Here is a 21626-nt window from a genome sequence, read left to right as displayed (position 1 = left end):
AATGTTGGGAATATCGTTGAGAGATCATAACGAAAGATATCAGGATGGAAGATGGAATAAAGAAATTGGCCGCTGGAGACCATCTACTGCAAAAAGGTCAAGAGGTCGACCGCAAATGAGATGGAAAGATGACTTTGAGCAAAGCGCAGGTCCAATGTGGAAAAGACAAACAGAAGACAGAGACAAATAGAGACAAATGGGAGAGGCCTATATTCAACACATGAATAGATTTTGGGCTATAGATAGAGAAGGTGGGGTTTTTAAATATTTCAAAAATTAAAAAGGAAATTCATACTGGGATTCGAACTCACATATACCAGCGTATAAACCAAACACGTAATATTGTTATAATACCATTATTATTTTGAAATACAAAAGACTAAAATAATTATGAACATTTAATAAATAATACAAAACATATCACATAAATAATAATTGTTCTGAAGCTATTTTCTTGTGGCATTTTAAAGTAATTACTATTTAAATGGGAATAAGCCACAATTAAAGGTTAAAGTATGTACGTTTATTGACGTTTCAATTTCCACTTCGGAAATCGTTCTCAAAATATTGTATTTACAGTGCTAAAATAGTAACATTTAACGTATTTTCATTGCAAAATTATCCAAACCAAAGCATTAGTTTCCGTACCATCATCGTTCTCAAAGATTCTATACAGAAGATCATCTTTCACACTTAACTTCGGGACTACATGCACTAATGTCTTGCCAAGAAGGTCTTTCACTTCGACGCATCCAATCCAATACTCTTTTTATACATGGATCATCTGCTTGAGCGTCTTGTAGCTGTTAAGGCTGCCATTGATCATTAATGACGGTGGTTCGTCTCACGGGGCAAAGTCGTTCTTCTAATTTAAGACAGTGATTACAATTTGCACTGCACGGTCGTGTCGAAAGAGCATCAGCATTTAAGTGAACTCTTTCAGCCCTGTGTTCAATCTCGTAATCATATTCTTGTAATCGTTCTAACCATCTTGCCATCTGGCCCTCTGGATTACGGAATTGTAGGAGCCATTTTAGAGCAGCGTGATCCGTGCGAAGAAGAAACTTTCTGCCATAAAAGTATTTATGGAAGTGCTCGCAAGCTCGCAAGAGAAGTGCTCTCCTGGCAACTCAATAGTTTCTTTCTGGTTTCGACAAGACTTTGCTAAAGTAAGCGATGACTTTTTCCTGCCCATCTCGGATTTGGGAGAGAACAGCTCCTATTGCACAGACACCAACTGTAGCGTTTTTAAATAAAACGAGCGGTTCGAATTTATATAAATATATTTATTTATAAGTTTACAGCACGAAAATATCTTAGCAACTAAACTTAACTCATAGAAGGTTGCACTGGAGTAGTCCACCTCTAATTCGTCTCATCGCTTGTCGGGTCGAACTCTCCAGCGGTCGACAGTTCCCATCGCATCTAGAAGGACAGATCATTCTCGTCCCGGCATGCAACCGTTATATGGGCTACGCCGAATTCATGTTCGTAACAATATATATATATATATATATATATATATATATATATATATATATATATATATTTATAATATATATATATATATATATATATATATATATATGTATATATTTATAATATATATATATATATATATATATATATATATATATATATATATATATATATATATATATATATATATTTCAAATTATTTTTCGACCGTACTGATTTAAATATTGATTTATAGTATCAGCAATCGGTCAGGAAATAAAACTCTATTTGTTCAGTCTCAATATTTCGTCACGATTTTGTGACTTCTTCAGGAGAAAACTGTAAATTTATTAGAATAATTAATTATTATAACAAAGTGAATATTTTAATACTTACAACTATATATATATACCCGGTATTTAGGCGGCACACGCCCTTCCGGTAGGGATCTATGGAGGAGTATCACCAAGCCGCAAGCCCTTATCTCTTGCCGTACTGCTCCACCATAGGCCGATCAGATACCAGCATATTCTAGACTAAGCCGCAGATTCATTTAGAATTTTAAACTGCTGCGTTAGCCTTTTTTGTTTTCTGTACACCGAGCTGGGGATTGAACTGACATCTCTCGCAGTGAAGCGAAGGAGAAGAAAGCCGCCCTGCCCGCTTGGCTATCCGCTCGACAACTATAAGAATAAAATTTTAAATTTTTTAGCATAAATTCTTATAGTTTAAGTATTAAAATATTCACTTTGTTTACATATAATAATTAATTATTCTAATAAATTTACAGTTTTCTCCTGAACAAGTCACAAAATCGTTACGAAATATTGAGACTGAACAAATAGAGTTTTATTTCCTGACCGATTGCTGATACTACAAATCAATATATATATATATATATATATATATATATATATATATATATATATATATATATATATATACGATTTTTTGTTCTAAAAATATTTTTTATAATATTAAAAAACTGATTTGTTCAAATTTAATCAGAGTGTATGGAAAAATTGTATAAATAACATTTATTTAATATAATTATATTTTATATAAATAAATAAAAAAATAACAATAAAAAAGCGACTTAAGAAAAGATTTGTACATCCCGTAGTTAATAGTTGCTTTATTTTGGATAATTTTGCCATGAAAATACGATAAATGTTATTAGTTTAACGTTGCACTCTAGTATATAAAAAAAGAAATAGCAGATTTGGTCCAGTATATCCCAAGATATGTCGTTTTTTCCGAATGCTTAATTTTGAAACTGTGTTGGAAGAGAGCGGCTGGCATTTCTGTCAGTTACCCACACTATTTTTACTCTAGTCTGAACGCAAAGTACTCTTTGTTTACAACTCTCCTGTTTAAACAATTATCAATAATTTCATTTGCTCAACTTTGACATTGACTTTTCTTATAAAAGATTGGTTAATTGAACCCTTAATGTTGCTAATTAACGTAACAGCGATTATTTTTAAAAGTGGCTATCTTGACTCCTAAGGGTCCTAGAATATTTTTTTGGTTTTAAAAGTTAAAAAGTTGTATTTTTAACGTTATTAGTATACGTCTTAAAGAAGAAAATAAGCCCCGGATTATTGAGATTTATTCAGTCAAATTATCTGGAGCAGCCTTAGAAATTAGCTCATTAAAAAAATCTTATAAACAAATTAAATTTCGCAAAAACTATTCAACCGATCTGGCCCATCTTTTCTACACAATTCAAATACGATGAGACCTTTATCCTCAGGTACATTTAAATAAATTTCAATAAATATTAAAAAAGGTATTAACAATATTCAAAAACAGGAATTTTGTTGTTGATTTCGCAATAACTTTTTAGTTTATTATCCGATTTTAATTTAGCATATCTAAGTTTGTGTATATTTTTTTCGAAAAAAGTTGTCTATTCACGTTAAATCTCTAAATAGACTAGTTTTAAGCAAAATAATGAGTTCGACGTTTTGATTGTCTATTTAAAAATATTTCCATTAAAAAATTGATGAATCCCCAGATGAGAGTTTTTTGTAATAACCCTTACTACGCATTTCAACGGTCAAACCCAAAGTTGTGATGATAAAGGTTTATTTTTTACTTGATTGGTCTACTATGCAAAAATACTTTTAGAGTTTTACAAAAATGAATTCAAGTAGACACAGGATTCTACTGAACATTCAGAAGAAACGATTGAAAACATTTACAGCTTACAAAATCCTTCAGTTCATATCCGCTATTTTTCATAATCGAACTTTTGAAAACCACTTCAGTAAACATACAGTCAATATTTTTCGTAATTGATTTTACAAAGAGACGTAACGGATTTACAGATTAGTACACAGAGTACTTAAATTAGTTTAACCATTCTCAAAGAGTGAAATATCTCCCAGTTTCTAAAGCAATTGAGATAAGAACGACAACTAATGCATCACTCTTTCCTACGTTTTCTGAGTTATTTTGTTGGAAATCGTATCTAGCAACATTGTTGATTAGCAAAAATCCCCAGTTGCTTTTTACTATATTTTAAAGCTCAGCTAAATTTTAGTAATTATATACTTAGTCTTTTAAATAAAAAGTACTCTTTTCACAGTGAACATATCTTATTTTATTTATATTGTCTGATTACATATTTCAGATCCACATCTATACCGACATCTTTGTTGGCGAATAAGGGATAGAGGTGCTGTTGGGGAGACACTGATGCATCTTTGTCTACTAAACGCTACGTCCTTACACGCAGATTTAGCAAAAAGGTTATTGCGTTTCTATCCCAGAATGATAAACGATATTTATATGTCTGATGAATATTATGGTAAATATTCCAACTATTTTTTTAAAAACAAATTTTCAATATTGTAAAAGAAATTCTGGAAAATCTTTTTAGAAGAATATTTAGTGTCAACATATTTTACATTAGTATAAAACCACAAAAGAAAAAGAATATGAAGATCCGGACTTAACAATCAAATGTCCAGAGAATACTACATACAAAGCAGCTTCTAAACGTTTCACAGGTTATCCATATTATGCGTTACAATTCAGTTTCCTTGTTATCATTGTTAGCCTGTGGTGACTATTGTATAATCTTTTTTACTCCCCTGCGATATTTTTTTCTTATTAGGTGACTAAGATTCGTCGCCATTCTGTTGCGCTTCTGGCGAACTGTTGCCATCTTCTGATTTTAAATATCCCTAAGGGTCTGACACTCTATACACGGCTGAGATAGGAACGACAGCCAAAATATAAATATAAATATTTTGGCATTACCTGTACGATTAGCTGCGAAAGAAGTAAAAACAATGGTGTAAAATTATAAAAAATTACATTTTACTAATTACATTTTACATTTATTATTGACTCGCATTGAGCTTTTCTATTTGTTTTAAACGTTTTACGTTTTGTATTCCTTTCCTCAGGTAGCTGTAGCTTCCTCCGCAGTTATTGTTAGTTGTTGCCCTGGAAGCAATCAGGGTCTTCTAACTCGAATGCTACAAATTGGTTCGCATTGCTCCTGTAGTGATCCTTTCCCAAGTTAACATTAACTTGGATGCACCGTACTGAAGACGACCAATAGTCAGAAATACGTATATACTGTTGCCTTCCATAGATATACCTGATTTGTTTTTTGTTGTCCTGTTTTGCAAGACATGCCATTACATTTTACTTTTATTATCACATTGTAACGATTATTTTGCCTACCAAATAGGGTATTATTATAGGGGGTTGAAAATTGGGGACAGAAATTATGGGGCTAGAGATAGGACAAGCAAAATAAACCGAAACTTTGGCGAACGGCTACTCAGGGCTTATTTGAGAGTTGGGTCGTGGATAAGTGAATGGCAAGGAGGTTGGATTGGGGCAACTACGAAAATTAAACAAAAGGGATACTTACATGAATCTCCTGGACAAACACAATACAAGAAGGTTCTCAAGCTATTTAAAATGGACGCTGCTTTGAGGAATTTTCCTGCCGGATGAAAGAAAAGGATCTTCCTTCCGAAAAACACAAAAAGGGGTTAGAAACTTTTTTTAACGAAAGAAATAAACAAATTGGTTTAGGGAAAAAATTTAATATTTATTGCTGTCTCACCACAAACCGTTACAAAAGTAAATAGAACAAAAATACTATATTAATAGTTACAAAAATAAATACAAAATAACAGAGAAAGACACTTACTATGTTCTATCAGTTTACAAATTCTAGAAGTTGGAGCTACTACAAAACTTACAATTGTTAATGGGAATAAAATCCAATACGAATTTGAAGCTAAATTCGGACTCTACAACGAAACCAACTGCTCTTGACAGCTGTTTCATAAAAAGTGATGTAATTATCTTTAAAATTAATTCGCCCAACTTGGTATAAACAAAACATATAAACGGGAATATTTATTTAACGAACAATATTAGGCGGCTTAACGATCAAAGAAAATACCAAGGAAATACACATCTGTGATATATAAACAAACTTTAAAATGTGTTTATTATCAACTCCAGCAATGCAAAAGGATTGATAATACTTTTTCGGTGTTTTAATACATACGGGGTGATTTCAATACATACAAAAGAATATAAAAATGCCACAATATTAACCTTTTCTATACAGGGTGTCCAGAAACTCTCCTGACAAACGAAGATAGCCGCTTGTAATTAGTTTTTTTTTAAGAAAAAAAAACGCTTCTATTTAGAAAAACGAATACTGGTACGATTATTTATCCTTCAAAGTTGAATCTATTCCATTATTTGCAAATTTCTAGTACCGTTCATATGCGTCCGTTTTGGGTAGGCCAACGGTTATTTTAACTCATAACTTTTTTGTTTTTAACTTTTAAGCATTCGTGATACTATATTATTAGGTTTTCAGATATTCTAGTATTATAAGGTACTGTTATTTTAAGTCGGTAGGATACACCGTTTTCGAGAAAAATCGATTTGAAAATTTTTCGTTTTTTCGTCATGATTACGTTGTTGAAGAATTTAAGAATCAGCATAGATTTAGCATAAACGTCTGGATAGGAGTTGTTGACGATTATCTACTTGGACCCGTGGAATTACCTGCCCTTTAAACATTTTGCTGATTATTTACATTTTCTGCAAACTGTTTTACCTGATTTGTTAAATGACGGGCCTTTAAACATTCGGCAAAACTTATGGTTTCTACATGACGGCTGTCCAGCCAACTTTAGCAAGAATGTACATGACTACACAAGACTTTCTTGATAATACCTACGAAGACCAATGGATTGGAAGAGGCAGTTCAGTTGCTTCGCCAGCAAGGTCGCCAGATTTGAATCCTTGTGATTATTGTATTTGAGGATATATAAAAGCATTTGTTCATTCCGTTCCGATACAAAATCTTGCGAACTCTGGTTAAGAAAAGAGAGCTCAGCGGGTCTACTTGTATCATCGGAAAGGCGTATTGATCTGGAGACAAGGGTATTAATGGCTGAATTAATTTGTGAAGGTGGATGGTGAGAGTTGGCATACAAGTAACGATTGGTATGTGTAGGTTTTTGATAAACAGAGTAATTAAAACCTTGGGATTGGTTTTTCTTTATGATAACGTCGAGAAACGGTAGGGATGGATCAGTTTCCATCTCCATCGTGAACTGGATACTAGGATGTATACCATTCAGATGGGTTTAAAAAGACACCAAAGCATCCCTGCCATGGGGTCAAATGACGAGTGTATCGTCAACCTATCGTAGCCAACATGTGGGTCTGAGCATTGATGTGGATAGTGCTCGGGTCTCGAAGTCTTCCATAAAGATATTGGCAATTACTGGAGATAGAGGGGAGTCCATTGGGGCACCATTTATTTGTCTGTAGAATTGATTTTGGATGATGAAATAGGTGTTGTAGACAGGCGAGAAGCCATAGAAATAGAAAAAAGGCCAAATTGTCTTAATAAAAGAGATGACGCCATATGGTTACCTTCTACATGGAGACCTCTCATACAGAAAATATCGTCCCCTTCATCCTCGAATCATAATCCTACTGTCGGAAATGTCTACTTGCATCATCGGAAAGGCGTATTGAGCTGAAGACAAGGGTATTAATGACTCAATTAATTTGTGAAGGTGGATGGTGAGAGTTGGCATGCAAAACTGGATACTAGGATAAATGCCATTTAGATGGGTTTGAAAATATAACAAAGCATCCCTGCCATGTATCGTCAACATATCGTAGCCAGCATGTGTGTTTGAGCATTGATGTGGATAGTGCTCGGGTATCGAAGTCTTCTATAAAGATATTGGCAATTACTGGAGCTAGTGGGGAGCCCATTGGGGCACCATTTATTTGTCTATAGAATTGTTTTGGAAGATATGATCTTGCTGAATACTCTATTTAGTTTTCAGAATGTTTAGAGTTTCGTCTATAGGAATGTTTATAAAGAGTGAAACGATATCGAAACTTACTACAGTGAAGGACTTAAGAAGTTAGTGATGACTTAAGAAATGAAATGAAAAGAATTTTTGACGAAGGATGAAGCATTCTTGGCGAGAGGTTGTAGAGTTTTGGTCAAGTACTTGGTCAACGGTTGTGTATGGTAGTTGTATGAACTGACAATGGTATGTAGAAGAATATCTGGTTTGTGAATTTTGGGTATGCCATATATTCGAGGTGGTCTGGAAGACTTTTTACCAGGAATTAGAGATCGTTTTATGTCAACTGGAAAAGAGGTTTTATTGATAATGGTTTTTGTTGTTTTTTCCAGATAGGTTGTTGGATTATTAAGAATTGGTCTGTAGTCTGAAGTATTAATCAGATTTTAGGGGGACAAGGAAGAAGCCTCCACGAGATTAAGAGTGTCACATCAAATACAAAGTAAACACTATTGACGGCGCACCCTGGAAACGTCTACTAGTAGACGTCTAATCCTTTTAACACCAGACCAAGCCAAATCAGACGGCAAACATCAAGCCACAACGGTTCTTCTCAGAGCCAACACTGACAGTAGCGAGCATAAATATCGAGGCCATCACTACAGCCAAACAAGACATCTTATCAGAATTCTGCAAGAACACGAAATGTGAGGTATTGTGCATCCAGGAAACCTACAGAGACCTAACTGCAGCGAGATCGAAAGTCTCCGGTATGAAACTAATTGCGGAGATACCACACAATAAGCATGGGAGCGCGGTATTTGTGAGAACTCAAACCATAGTCTCATCTGTGGGAACAACAAATGTACACGGTATAGAGATAATAACCACCGAGATCGGAAAATGCACAATACCCTCGGTATACAAGCTTCCAAACCAGCCTTTTATATTTTCACCCCCAACTAACTTCCAATCACAACCCAATCAGCTGGTACTGGGACACTTTAACAGTCACAGTTTACTCTGGGGCTATGCAGATTCGGACGCAAATGGAGACGCAGTAGAAACGAGTGGCCTCACGTTAATCCATGATCCTAAACTTCCACCATCTTTTTAAGAGCAAAGTTTGGAAAAGAGGATATAACCCGGATATCTGTTTTTCCAGTAAAAACCTCGAAAACCGATGTACAAAAGTAGTATATGGCCCCATACCAAAAACTCAGCATAGACCAATTGGTATAAATATCTTTCCAATTGTCAGACCACAAGCTATTCCATTCAGAAGGAGATTTAACTTCAAAAAGGCAAACTGGCAAAGGTATGCAGATATGCTATGTTCCCGGGATGTCCAACGAGTCCAAAGAGCTAATGAGAACATACGAAACCCTCTATTTCACTGATCCTTTTAGCCAAGAAACGGTGACTGCGGAGCAGTACTACTCCAACAGCTAAGTCAAGCCAGACAGGAAAAGTAGATTGAGACCCTGGAAAAATGGACATGACATACAGTAGCAAAATAGCATGGAACCTTGTAAAAGAACTTAGCGGTTATCCAAAAGAACATAAACCACCTTGCAAGATTACAGCAAACCAAGTCGCTGCTCAACTCCTTATGAATGGAAGAACTACGAACCTATATAAGGAACCAAAGACTAGAAGAAGATTTGATTCGGAAACAAACCACGTAGCAACTCCTTTTGCACTAAAAGAACTCCACGACGGTATAAACAGGTTAAAAACGGGAAAACTGCAGGTGTAAATGATATATGCAGTAAAAAAATAAAGTATCTAGGCCAACGAGGAAAAAACTGGATCTTGCAACTTTATAACACGTGCTGCAAAGCCTGCGAAATTTCAAAATCATGGAGGAACTCTAAAGTAATAGCCTTGTTAAAACCAGGATAGGACCCAGAAAATCCCAGTAGCTACAGACCTATTTCGCTGTTGATCATCCCACAACAAGGAGGATTCAGACCCGGCAAATCTTGCACCGGTTATGTCCTCCCACTAACAGAACATATTAAAGAGGGCTTTGAAGAAAAACAACAGGACCTACTTTCGTAGATTTGACAGCAGTAACATAGTAAGGCACAAAACATTGCTCCGCAAATTATACGACACCCTCAATGACCACCATCTGGGTAAGGTCGTATATTCCTTAGTGTAAAACAGACGTTTTTTCGTTATGCTGGAGGGTAAAGTAAGTAGGTGGAGAGTTCAAAAAAATGGCCTCCCACAGAGAAGTGTCTTAGCACCAATACTCTTCAATATATACACAAACGACCAACCTACGCCGACCGAAACCAAGCACTTCCTCTATGCTGACGATCTTGCAATATGTGCTCAAGGAAATAGTTTTGAGGAAGCGGAGGAGAAACTCGAAACTACCTTAAAAACAATGACAACGTACTACCTATTAAAACTTTCGAGCAACCCCGTATAATATACTTTCAGTTAAATATAACCCGACCTTCATCTTACACCCCTCGAGAGGGGCTACAGGTAGTTGCGGAGAGAAGACAGTCGAACCAAACAGTCTCATCACATCAACGTTACGATAAGGACGTTATTTTTAAATTTATCGTTTACAAAATATTTTACATGTGCTTTTTTTCTTCAATACAGTTTAGTTTAAGTGATTTGTTTTTGTATTATTACGCAACGTGAAATTCAAACAATATTTAACTTACATCTCCTACATAATTGGTCCTTTGTTCGAGCTGGATTAACCAGTTATCAAGATATATTTTGCTGTACATTCCGTTGGAAGCGGTATTCATTTCGACGAATTTGCATCGTCCCATTCACACAATATCGGAAGAAGGCAGGTATAATCTTTCGTCAAAGTCAAGGTTAGCGCATAAATAATTTCCTTTCATCCACTTTTACGGTCGTAAAAGGGTACATTTCGTATTTGATTTAATTCAGTGGAAAATATTTATTTTTAAAATCACGTATTTTACTGTTATAACACATTTAGGGATTTCAATATTTTCATTTATACATTAATACACGAATATAGTAGCGTCCTTAAATTTATTTCAATTTATTCATTTTCATTTATAAATGATTACAAAGTTGAAATATTATCTTTAACGTTTTTTATTCACTTGCAAAACTTTTTTACACATAACATTACATAATTTGCTTTTAATTTTTTTTGCATACCTATACATACATACATTTTTATTTTTGTGAATATATTATATAAAATTATATTGTCAATATGGCTGACATCGCTACAGCAAAAACTAAACGCTCCTTAATCAAAGGTTCTGTAACTCGTTTTAGTACGTATTTTAATTCTATCAAAAACAAACCTTTAGAACAAATTAACTTTAAAGATTAACAACTTAGACTTGATAGAATTGAGAAACTTTTTGATGATTTTGACAACGCTCAATCACTTATTGAGGCCTCTGATGAGGACTATACTGCCAACGCGGATACTATCCTTGGTATAGAAAGGTCGTCTTTCGAAACGCCGTTTTTCCATATCACTAGCGCTGTGCGTGACTTTATTGACACCAATCTTTCAAAACCCCACGATCAAGCTGCTCAAGCTTCAAATTTAACAATTTCGTCCGAAAACAGTTCACAAAGGTCTATTAACATTAGGTTACCCGCTATCAACTTACCTCCTTTGAGGGTGATTATGATAATTGGTTGTTCTTTAGGGATACATTTAATTCTATCATACATACCAACACGGAACTTTCGAACAGTCAGAAATTCCATTATCTAAGATTATCCTTACAAGGTATTGCCGCAGAAACAATACGTAACCTGGACATTTCTGAGGCAACATATGAAACTGCATGGGAATTACTAAAAGACAGATTCGAAAACAAATCTCTTCTTGTTAATAATCACATTAAAAAATTATTTAACTTACCAAATGTTTCAAAAAAATTCACTTTACTTGATGGTTTTCAGACATTTACGCTCTCTTGAGTCCTTAGACTTAGACACAACATCTTGGGATGCCCTTATCCTTATATCCCGGGATAAATATTATAATATTTATCCTTACACCATATGTCCGTTTCACCCTTTGAAACTATAGGATCTGAGTTCTTTCTTCCTCATCATTGTGTCTATAAAGGCAATAAAATTCGTGTTGTTTTTGACGGTTCTGCCAATACAGATTCAGGTAACAATAAAACACTGAAAACTTTGTTTTCAAAATTTCCACAAAATTTATTTTTAATTATTATCACTACAGCTGTTTCGGCTGATTGCCTTTCTCAAGTGATCTGTTTTTGGCATGGGTTTACACTTTATAGTCTCTAATGAAATAGGTTGAGGAGGGGAGAACTGTTTGTCTCAAGCTGGTCATTCAGAATTATATCTGTGTTTTTTAACTTGTTGATTTCCATAGATTCTAACAAAGATAGCTTAAGGCCTTTATTTTGAATGTGTAGAATTTTAAATTCGTCATTAAAAGAATGATTATGATCTAGAAGGTGAAGTGCGTATGTAGAATCTGTTTTTCTATTGTTGAAAGCCCTTTTATGTTCTGCTATTCGTTTATTAAAATTTCTACCTGTTTGACCAATGTAAGTTTTTGGGCAGTCGCCACATTTAAGTTTGTACACACCACTGTGTAAGTGTTTTTTATGTTGGCTCTTATTGTTTTTAATATATTTGCCTAGGTTGTTATTTGTTCTGAAGGCTGGTGTTATTCCTTTCTTTTTTATGTGTTTGGCTATTTTTGTTGATATTTTGCCTGTATATGTAATCGAGCAGAAGGTACTGGGTTTTTTCTCTGGTGGTGGAAATACTAAGTTCAGGGCTTTCTTGTGTAGTTTTTGATTTAACATTTTATTAATTGTTTGTTCGTTGTATCCATTGTTTACTGCTATTTGCTTAATGATATTTAATTCTGTCTCAAAATTGTATTTTGACATAGGAATTGCTGTTAATCTATGTAACATACTATGATAGGCTGCCAGTTTATGTTGTGTGGGATGGGATGATGAATTGTGAATAGTCGTGTCAGTATGGGTAGGTTTATGAAATATGGAGAAGTCATGTTTGTTTTTAAGTCTGGTAATTTTTAAATCTAAAAAATTTATGGATTGATTTTGTTCTGTTTCTATTGACACGACTATTCACAATTCATCATCCCATCCCACACAACATAAACTGGCAGCCTATCATAGTATGTTACATAGATTAACAGCAATTCCTATGTCAAAATACAATTTTGAGACAGAATTAAATATCATTAAGCAAATAGCAGTAAACAATGGATACAACGAACAAACAATTAATAAAATGTTAAATCAAAAACTACACAAGAAAGCCCTGAACTTAGTATTTCCACCACCAGAGAAAAAACCCAGTACCTTCTGCTCGATTACATATACAGGCAAAATATCAACAAAAATAGCCAAACACATAAAAAAGAAAGGAATAACACCAGCCTTCAGAACAAATAACAACCTAGGCAAATATATTAAAAACAATAAGAGCCAACATAAAAAACACTTACACAGTGGTGTGTACAAACTTAAATGTGGCGACTGCCCAAAAACTTACATTGGTCAAACAGGTAGAAATTTTAATAAACGAATAGCAGAACATAAAAGGGCTTTCAACAATAGAAAAACAGATTCTACATACGCACTTCACCTTCTAGATCATAATCATTCTTTTAATGACGAATTTAAAATTCTACACATTCAAAATAAAGGCCTTAAGCTATCTTTGTTAGAATCTATGGAAATCAACAAGTTAAAAAACACAGATATAATTCTGAATGACCAGCTTGAGACAAACAGTTCTCCCCTCCTCAACCTATTTCATTAGAGACTATAAAGTGTAAACCCATGCCAAAAACAGATCACTTGAGAAAGGCAATCAGCCGAAACAGCTGTAGTGATAATAATTAAAAATAAATTTTGTGGAAATTTTGAAAACAAAGTTTTCAGTGTTTTATTGTTACATAAAATGAATTTCCATCAAGTAACGGTCGAATCCATCAACAGATTCAGGTGTTTCCCTGAACGAAATTCTTATGGTTGGACCTAATTTACAAGATGATCTTTTCACTATCATCTCACATTTTCGTAAACATAGTTTTGTACTAACAGCTGACATAGAAAAGATGTATCGACAAATACTGATAAAGAAGGAAGAACGCTCCTTACAAAAGATCATATGGCGATCTGATCATACAAACTCTCTCGAAACTTATACTTTAGACACCGTAACTTACGGTACTGCTTCTGCTAGTTTTCTTGCCACGAGATGTCTTCAAGAAGTGGCACATATGTATGCAACCGATTTTCCTGACATATCTTCTATAATTTTACGGGACTTTTATGTCGACAATCTTCACACAGGTGGTTATACAATAGAAGATATCAAACGCATTCAATCACTTGCTTCCGAATTATTGTCTCGTCATGGTTTCCAATTGAGAAAATGTAAGTCAAACGCACCTATTTTAAACTTTGACAATCAAAATAATGTTTCCTTGGAAATTGGAGCTGACGATATTGTTAAAACTTTGGGCTTATTGTGGAGTCCAAAATCTGACACTTTTCATTTCAATGTTCAACCTATAGAGCACAAATGTAAAGTTACAAAGAGAGTTATTCTTTCCACTATATCGAAAATATTTGATCCACTAGGTTTGCTTTCGGTTGTAACTATAACAGCTAAAATTATTCTCCAAGATTTGTGGAAATTAAAAATTTCCCGAGACGAAGTCGTTCCCATGGATATCTTTACGAAATGGGTTACATATCAAACTCAACTGGTTCAACTTAATAAGTCAATTCAACTACACGGTTTTTCAGATGCATCCACCACTTCATATGGTGCTTGCATTTATATTCGTTCATTTGAAAACTTTGAAAATTTTCGTTGTCATCTACTTTGCTCCAAAACCAGAGTAGCTCCTTTAAAACACATCCTCACGGTACCGCGCCTAGAACTTTGTGGAGCTTACTTGCTAGATGAGTTGATAGACAAGGTAAAACACCACATGCAATTAGATTTCGAAGAAATCTCTTACTGGTGCGATTTCACTATTGTTCTAGGATGGATAAAGACTTCTCCGAGTTTGTTAAAGACGTTTGTGGCAAATAGAGTTTACCAAATTCAAACTTTGACCTAATCTCACACATGGCGTTACGTAAATACACTTGAGAATCCCGCAGATCTTCTATCAAGGGGAATTTCTCCTGTATCACTTATGAAATGTGGTTTCATGGCCCATCATGCCCAGCTAAACCAGAAACTCATTGGCCTAATAGAACATTCGAACCTTCTGAACTCCCTGAGCTTCGACCAGCATCAGCCCTGATCGCAAGAGTTCACATGAAATTGGACATCATCACTAAAATATCCTCATTTGTAAAAATACAGCGCATTATCGCTTATGTATTACGCTTTATAAATAATTGTAAATTTTCTTCTAAACGAAGGAAATTCGTCAACCTTTCTTGTGGGGAAATAGATAATGCTTTAAAATATATAATACGACTAGTACAAAATGAAACATTTTATGACGACTTGACACACCTTAAGAGACATGGTAACGTTGACTGTAAAAGTAAACTACTTACCCTCAATCCGTTTATCGATAAGGATAACATACTCCGCGTTGGTGGAAGACTGCATAATTCTGATTTTTGTTACGATAAAAACATTCCTTGATTCCTTGATCCTTGATTCTAAGCACCACTTTACTACTATTCTTGTACGAAATGAGCATCTTACCTTAAATCATTGCGGTCGTCAATTACTATTACCTTCTATTCGTGAAATCGTGAAAAATGTTGGTTAAAATGACGTCAAATGGTTCGCAAAATCGTTCACCATTGTATTACCTCTTGTAGGGTGGCTCCTAAATTAGAAACCTATCTTATGGGTAATTTACCCTCATCACGTCTTGTTCCCTCTAGGCCATTCTACAATTGTGGACTTGACTATGCAGGACCTTTTTTGCTAAAGGATCGACACACCCGAAATTATAAAACTATCAAGGATTACATAGCTCTATTCATCCGTTTAGCAACTAAGGCCATACGTTTAGAAGTCGTGAGCAGCTTGACCATGGAAAGTTTTCTAGCAACGTTAAAACGCTTTATTTCTCGACGCGGAAAATGTGCTTCCATCCTTTTGGACAATGGTAGTACCTTCGTTGGCGCAAAAAATGAGCTTGTTAAATTTTTTGACACCTCTAGTTCAACTATTAGGGACAATTTAACTACCGAGGGTATCAATTGGCAGTTTATTCCGCCACGATCCCCTCACTTTGGAGAAGTTTGGGAGACGGGAGTAAAATCTGTCAAATTTCACCTAAAGCGTGTCATTGGCAATACAATTCTTTCATATGAAGAATTTTCCACTATTGTATGTCAAATTGAAGCTTGCCTAAACTCACGACCACTCTCACCAATGTCTAACGACCCTTCCGACTTACTTCCTCTACTCCTGCACACTTTTTAATTGGATCCACATTGACCGCAATACCTGAACGGAATTTCTTAGATATCCAGGAAAACAGCCTTAGCAGATTCCAAAGGCTTCAAAAAATGATCCAAGGTTATTGGACTAGGTGGTCCAAGGAATACATTTCATCCCTCCAGCAGCGAGTTAAGTGGAAAAAACATTTCAACAGTCTTCTCAGAATTGGATGTCTAGTTACGGTGAAGGAAGATGGGACTGAACCCTTAAGATGGTGTCTGGGTAGAGTGACTCAATTACATGCGGGTAGTGAGGGAATAGTTCATGCAGTGACAATTAAAAATAATAGAGGTTGTATCAAGCGACCAGTGAGAAAGGTGTGCGTCCTACCCACAGATCAGTGACTTAAGCTTCAGTGAAACAAACGGTGAAAGAAAAGTTAAATTTTACCCGCCCCTCATCTTACACCCCTCGAGAGGGGCTACAGGTATTTGCGGACATTAGACAGTCGAACTAAACAGTTTCATCACATCAACGTTACGATAAGGACGTTATTTTTAAATTTATCGTTTACAAAATATTTTACATGTGCTTTTTTTCTTCAATACAGTTCAGTTTAAGTAATTTGTTTTTGTATTATTACACAACGTGAAATTCAAATAATATTTAACTTACATCCTCTACACTACCTACAGAATTCCCAATGAGGCCCAATCGCTCTAAAACCCAAGTCTGCGCTTTCCACCTTCGCGCAAAGGAAGCCAAGCCACAACACCTAATTGCGTGGAATGTTAATATATTAGAACACACAAACCAACCTATATATCTTGGAGTAACTCTGGACCGGTCCTTCACCTACAAACATCATTGCATAAAAACGAGAGGGAAAGTAACAACTAAGAACGGCATACTCAGAAAGCTTACGGGAAGTAAATGGGGTCCACGTCTTGGCGTTTTAAGAACAACGGCACAGGCACTATGTTTCTGAACTGCTGAATATGCGTGCTCCGTTTGGGACAGATCTGCCCACACCAAACAAGTTGATACTGCGCGAAATAAGACATGCAGGATAGTAACAGGGTGCATGAAACCAACGCCACTCTCAAATCTATATAAAGCAGCGGGTTTTGCAGAAGCCTCAACACGCAGAGGCGTTGCAGAGCATATACATATCGGCCGATACTGGGCCGAAATTTTATGAATGACATGTACGGACACGATAAAGTAAAGTAACTAATGAGATTTTAGAATTTATTAATATAAGAAGTGTTTATGATGACGGTGGCATTGCCTTTATCGGCGTTAAGAATGACTAGATTTGGATTTGACTGAAGTTATTTTAGGGTTTTTCTCTCAGATTGACTAATGTTCGGAGTAGGAGGCTTTGAGTTTCTGAGAACCCTAGCGATGTCTTGTCTAGTTATTTCAGCATCTTTGGAAGGTAAACTGGAGATAGCTTCTTCAGTTCGACAGATGTATGTATTATTTGGAATGTGACTTGAGTAACAGAATAATTGAAACCTTTTTCTAGAGCTTGAGTGGCAATGGTCGAAATAGGAGTATCAGAAAAGTTATGCACCACTGTAATGGGTTTCAACATTGTTGTTTTTGGAATTTGTTCGGCAATTAGATGCGCTAATTTGCGCTTTTGAGTTTCAGTCTTAGATTCGAAAGTGTTTAGAGCTGTCTGTATGTTTATACTGTCGAAACTATTCCATAAGATAGGATGTACATGAAAGAATGAATAGATAATCAGATATTAAAACTACTGGTATTTGTGACAACTAGTTTTCGTCTAGTGGAATGAATCGGTTCGCGGAGAGCGCAAAACTGATCTTTCTAAGAATTTGGGAGATATAAGAAGAAGAAGTATGGTATTTGAGTTTTAGAAATTTGGGAATGACTTTATGATCTCGACAGGCTTTAAGGAATGTTAAATCACAAAGAAGACGATACTTACGTAGCAGCAGTTTGCTATATGATTTGTGAGCTGGTAAAATTCTCACCTTGTATCGAATCTAGAATATCTTGTAAAAAATGAGCTTCTTCTGAAATTCTTCTTTTATAAGCTTTTTGTTTTTCATACTTTTTCGATCAAAGACATATTTTTTGAGTTAATTATGAAAAACCGTTTCAATGAAAATTCACTATTTTCAACCATAAATAGCTCAATCAGTATCAACTTTCTGAAAAAAACTCTAAAACAAAAGATATTTAGAATTTAATCCTCTATCGATCCCGTGATTATTTTGAGCAAAAGAATTTTCAACCCGAGAAGGGGTGGCAACCACGTCTAAGGCGGAAGCACAATCGGCGTTATATAACTTTTTTTATTTGAACACTTTACCATCAACTCACTAAATTTTAAGTGAATCGGTTCAGTCCAGATAAAATTGAGAGGTGAATAGCCTGAGTGGCTGGAGTATATGTAAGAATAGTTCATTTGACTACACGAAATTAACTTTGAAATCCAAGTGTGTGTTTGATAATGTTTGTCGCAGCTGCAGAGGAAACTTCAGAATGAAATAATTTCAGACCAAGGCCTATGTAGTCCAAAACCGATGTAACATTATAATTTTAAAATGATTTAATTATGTAAATAAATTTCTTATTACCATCATGAACATAATATATATTTTTATATTTATTTTAGGCGAAAATGTATTACATATCGCCATCGTTAATGAAGATCCATCCATGGTTCGATTTCTTTTAGACGCAAACGTGAATATTCATGAACGATGTTTTGGAAATTTTATGTGTCCTGAAGATCAAAAGTTTTCAAGATCAGATTCTTTAGATCATGAATGGGTAAATGTTTGCCAGGAAACAAACTATGAAGGGTAATTTTATTTTATACCTTATTTATATGCACAGATGAAACAAAATTATCATAGTAATATGCAACCATTCCATTATCAAATAAACGTTTTAAGAATTATATGATCTTGGAATTAACCACAAATATAATTAGAAATATTTTGTTGGACGTTCTAAAAGCTTAATTGTGGAAACGATTTCCGAGGTGGAAGTCGAAAAGTCAATTCTTATTAAATGTTAGTTAATTCTCAGAAAATATAAGAATTAAAAAGTAAAATGCTATCAAAACCATAGTCTTCTTCTTCTTATGCCGTCCCATTAACGGAGGTTGGCGACCACATTTTTAAAAGCTTCTCTGTCTTTTGCAACGTGGAATAATTCGTCTACAGTCATGTTTGTCCATTCTCGAATATTTCGCAGCCATGACTTCCTCTTTCTACCTATTCCCTTTTTGCCATCGACTCTACCCTGCATGATGACCTGCAGAAGACTATATTTATCATTTCTCAGTATGTGTCCAAGGTATGTAGTCTTGCGTACTTTTATTGTTCTCAACAATTTTTTGTCTCGACCCATCCTTCTCAGAACTTCCTCATTGGTGACCCTGCCAGTCCATGGAATTCTCAGCATTCTCAGGTATATCCAAAGTTCAAAGGCTTCAAGCTTCTTAACTATTTGCGCTTTTAATGTCCATGTTTCTGCCCCGTACAATAGTTGCGACCAGACGTTACATTCAACAAACCTTAGTCTCAGCGCAGTATTCAGATTTTTGTCACAGAACAATTGCTTGAATTTTAAGAACGCTGCCCTTGCCATTTCTATTCGTACCCTGATCTCTTGGTCTGGATCTAATTCTGTGTTGATGTAAGCTCCCAGATATTTATATTTTGTCACTCTCTCTATTTGCTGTCTACCAAGAGTTAGTTGTTCATTATTTATTGGACTCCTTGATACTATCATAAATTTGGTCTTATCTGTGTTGATGTCAAGTTCCATTTGAATGCATTCACTATTTATTGCATCTAGTAAAGTTTGTAGTTCTTCTATACTCTCAGCCATAATTACCGTGTCATCTGCAAACCTCATGGTGTTTATGATTTCTCCACCAATTCTTATTCCCTCTTTTCTTTCCCATAAGGCTTTTCTGAATATGACCTGTGAGTCCACGTTGAAAAGCGTCGGAGACGCATCCTTGCCTAACCCCTCTCTCAATCGGTATATTATTTGTTTCTATATCCTTCACCTTTACTACTGCTTTCTGGTTCCAGTATATAGCCTTAATAAACTCAATGTCTTTTTTGTCTAAATTGATGTTTTTTAATTCATCTATTAACTTCATATGCTGCACTCGGTCAAAGGGCTTTCTAAAGTCTATGAAGCATACATATGCACTCTTGTTATATTCCCGACATTTCTGCAAGAGTACCGTCAACGCAAATAATGCCTCTCTTGTACCCATGCCTCCTCTGAAGCCAAACTGAGTTTCATCTATCTGCTCCTCACATTTCTTATAAATTCGGTTTTGAACAATTTTCAAGAGAATCTTTAAAGGGTGGCACATTAGGCTTATCAATCTATAGTCATTACATGATTTGGGATTGTTATTTTTTGGTAGAGGTAAAAATATCGATTTAAGCCATTCTTCCGGGATGTTGCCCTCTACATATATGAGGTTGAGAATTCGGGTGAGTCTCTTTATATTACCGTCATCTAAGGCTTTTACCAGTTTAACTGGAATTTGATCAGGACCTGGTAACACAACACAAAAAACAGAACCATAGTACTAAACGTTATTTAGTTAATTATCTTTCTAATTTTATAAACTATGATTAATAGAATCATCTGGAACTTTTCATTTCTTTTTAATTCATTCTTTTTAATTCTTTTTAAGCATTTTAATATATTCCCAATTACCTAGTAGTTTTGTGTCTTTTAGACCATCTTCTTCAATTTTGCCTTTTTAATTCGCATTCCAAATTTTCTCACCAAATGCATCAAAGTTATTTTCTTACAGACCTGAAATATGACAAAAACACCTCCATTGTTTTTTAAAATTATTTTAGAATTTGTTATACTCTCTTATTTCAATGTTACTTTTTTTTGTTATTTGTTCGAATACATGACCACAAATATTTATCAAAGTAGTGGAACAGTTTTAATTAGAAAAAACAATAGGACTGTCTGTAATTACCATTGAGTTACTACAACACAAAAAACAGTTTTTTTTTATAAATTTATAAACTTTTTAATGCTTTTGGGAATAATAAAACATGCCTCTGAATTGTAGAAATTACGAGAAATTATGCGAGGAACAAATTACCAGCTTCTGCAGAAAATCATGTAGAAAAATATTCTAGGAAAGCATAGCGTTGGAAAGCGACGAATTTCATGGCTGCACAATCTCAGAGACTGGTTTAAATGTCCCAAAAATTGGGGAGAATCTCCGAAATATTGCAAAACAAGAAGAAGTTAAAAGACCACAAAGACCGCATTTACATAAACAATAACCTAACAATGAAAGAAAAAGAAATACCAAAACAAATAAGCAAAGTGGCGAAAGAAAAAAGAGGAAAAGGAAAAATGTCAAGAATAGGA

General features: G+C 34.9%; 1 protein-coding gene across 1 annotated transcript in view; it reads left to right on the top strand.

Annotated features, from left to right (window-relative positions):
- Positions 1 to 21626, top strand: part of nan (transient receptor potential cation channel subfamily V member nanchung) — a 123307-nt gene that overhangs the window by 21048 nt on the left and 80633 nt on the right. The window contains exons 5-6 of the mRNA XM_072545991.1: positions 4097 to 4273; positions 18865 to 19054. Of these exons, the coding sequence (XP_072402092.1) occupies positions 4097 to 4273; positions 18865 to 19054 (367 nt within the window). The remainder of the gene's footprint in view (positions 1 to 4096; positions 4274 to 18864; positions 19055 to 21626) is intronic.

Source organism: Diabrotica undecimpunctata, chromosome 1 (genome assembly GCF_040954645.1).
Source record: "Diabrotica undecimpunctata isolate CICGRU chromosome 1, icDiaUnde3, whole genome shotgun sequence".
NCBI lineage: Eukaryota > Metazoa > Arthropoda > Insecta > Coleoptera > Chrysomelidae > Diabrotica > Diabrotica undecimpunctata.
The sequence above is the reverse complement of the archived record's forward strand: the minus strand, read 5'-3'. Positions and strand labels throughout refer to the sequence as shown.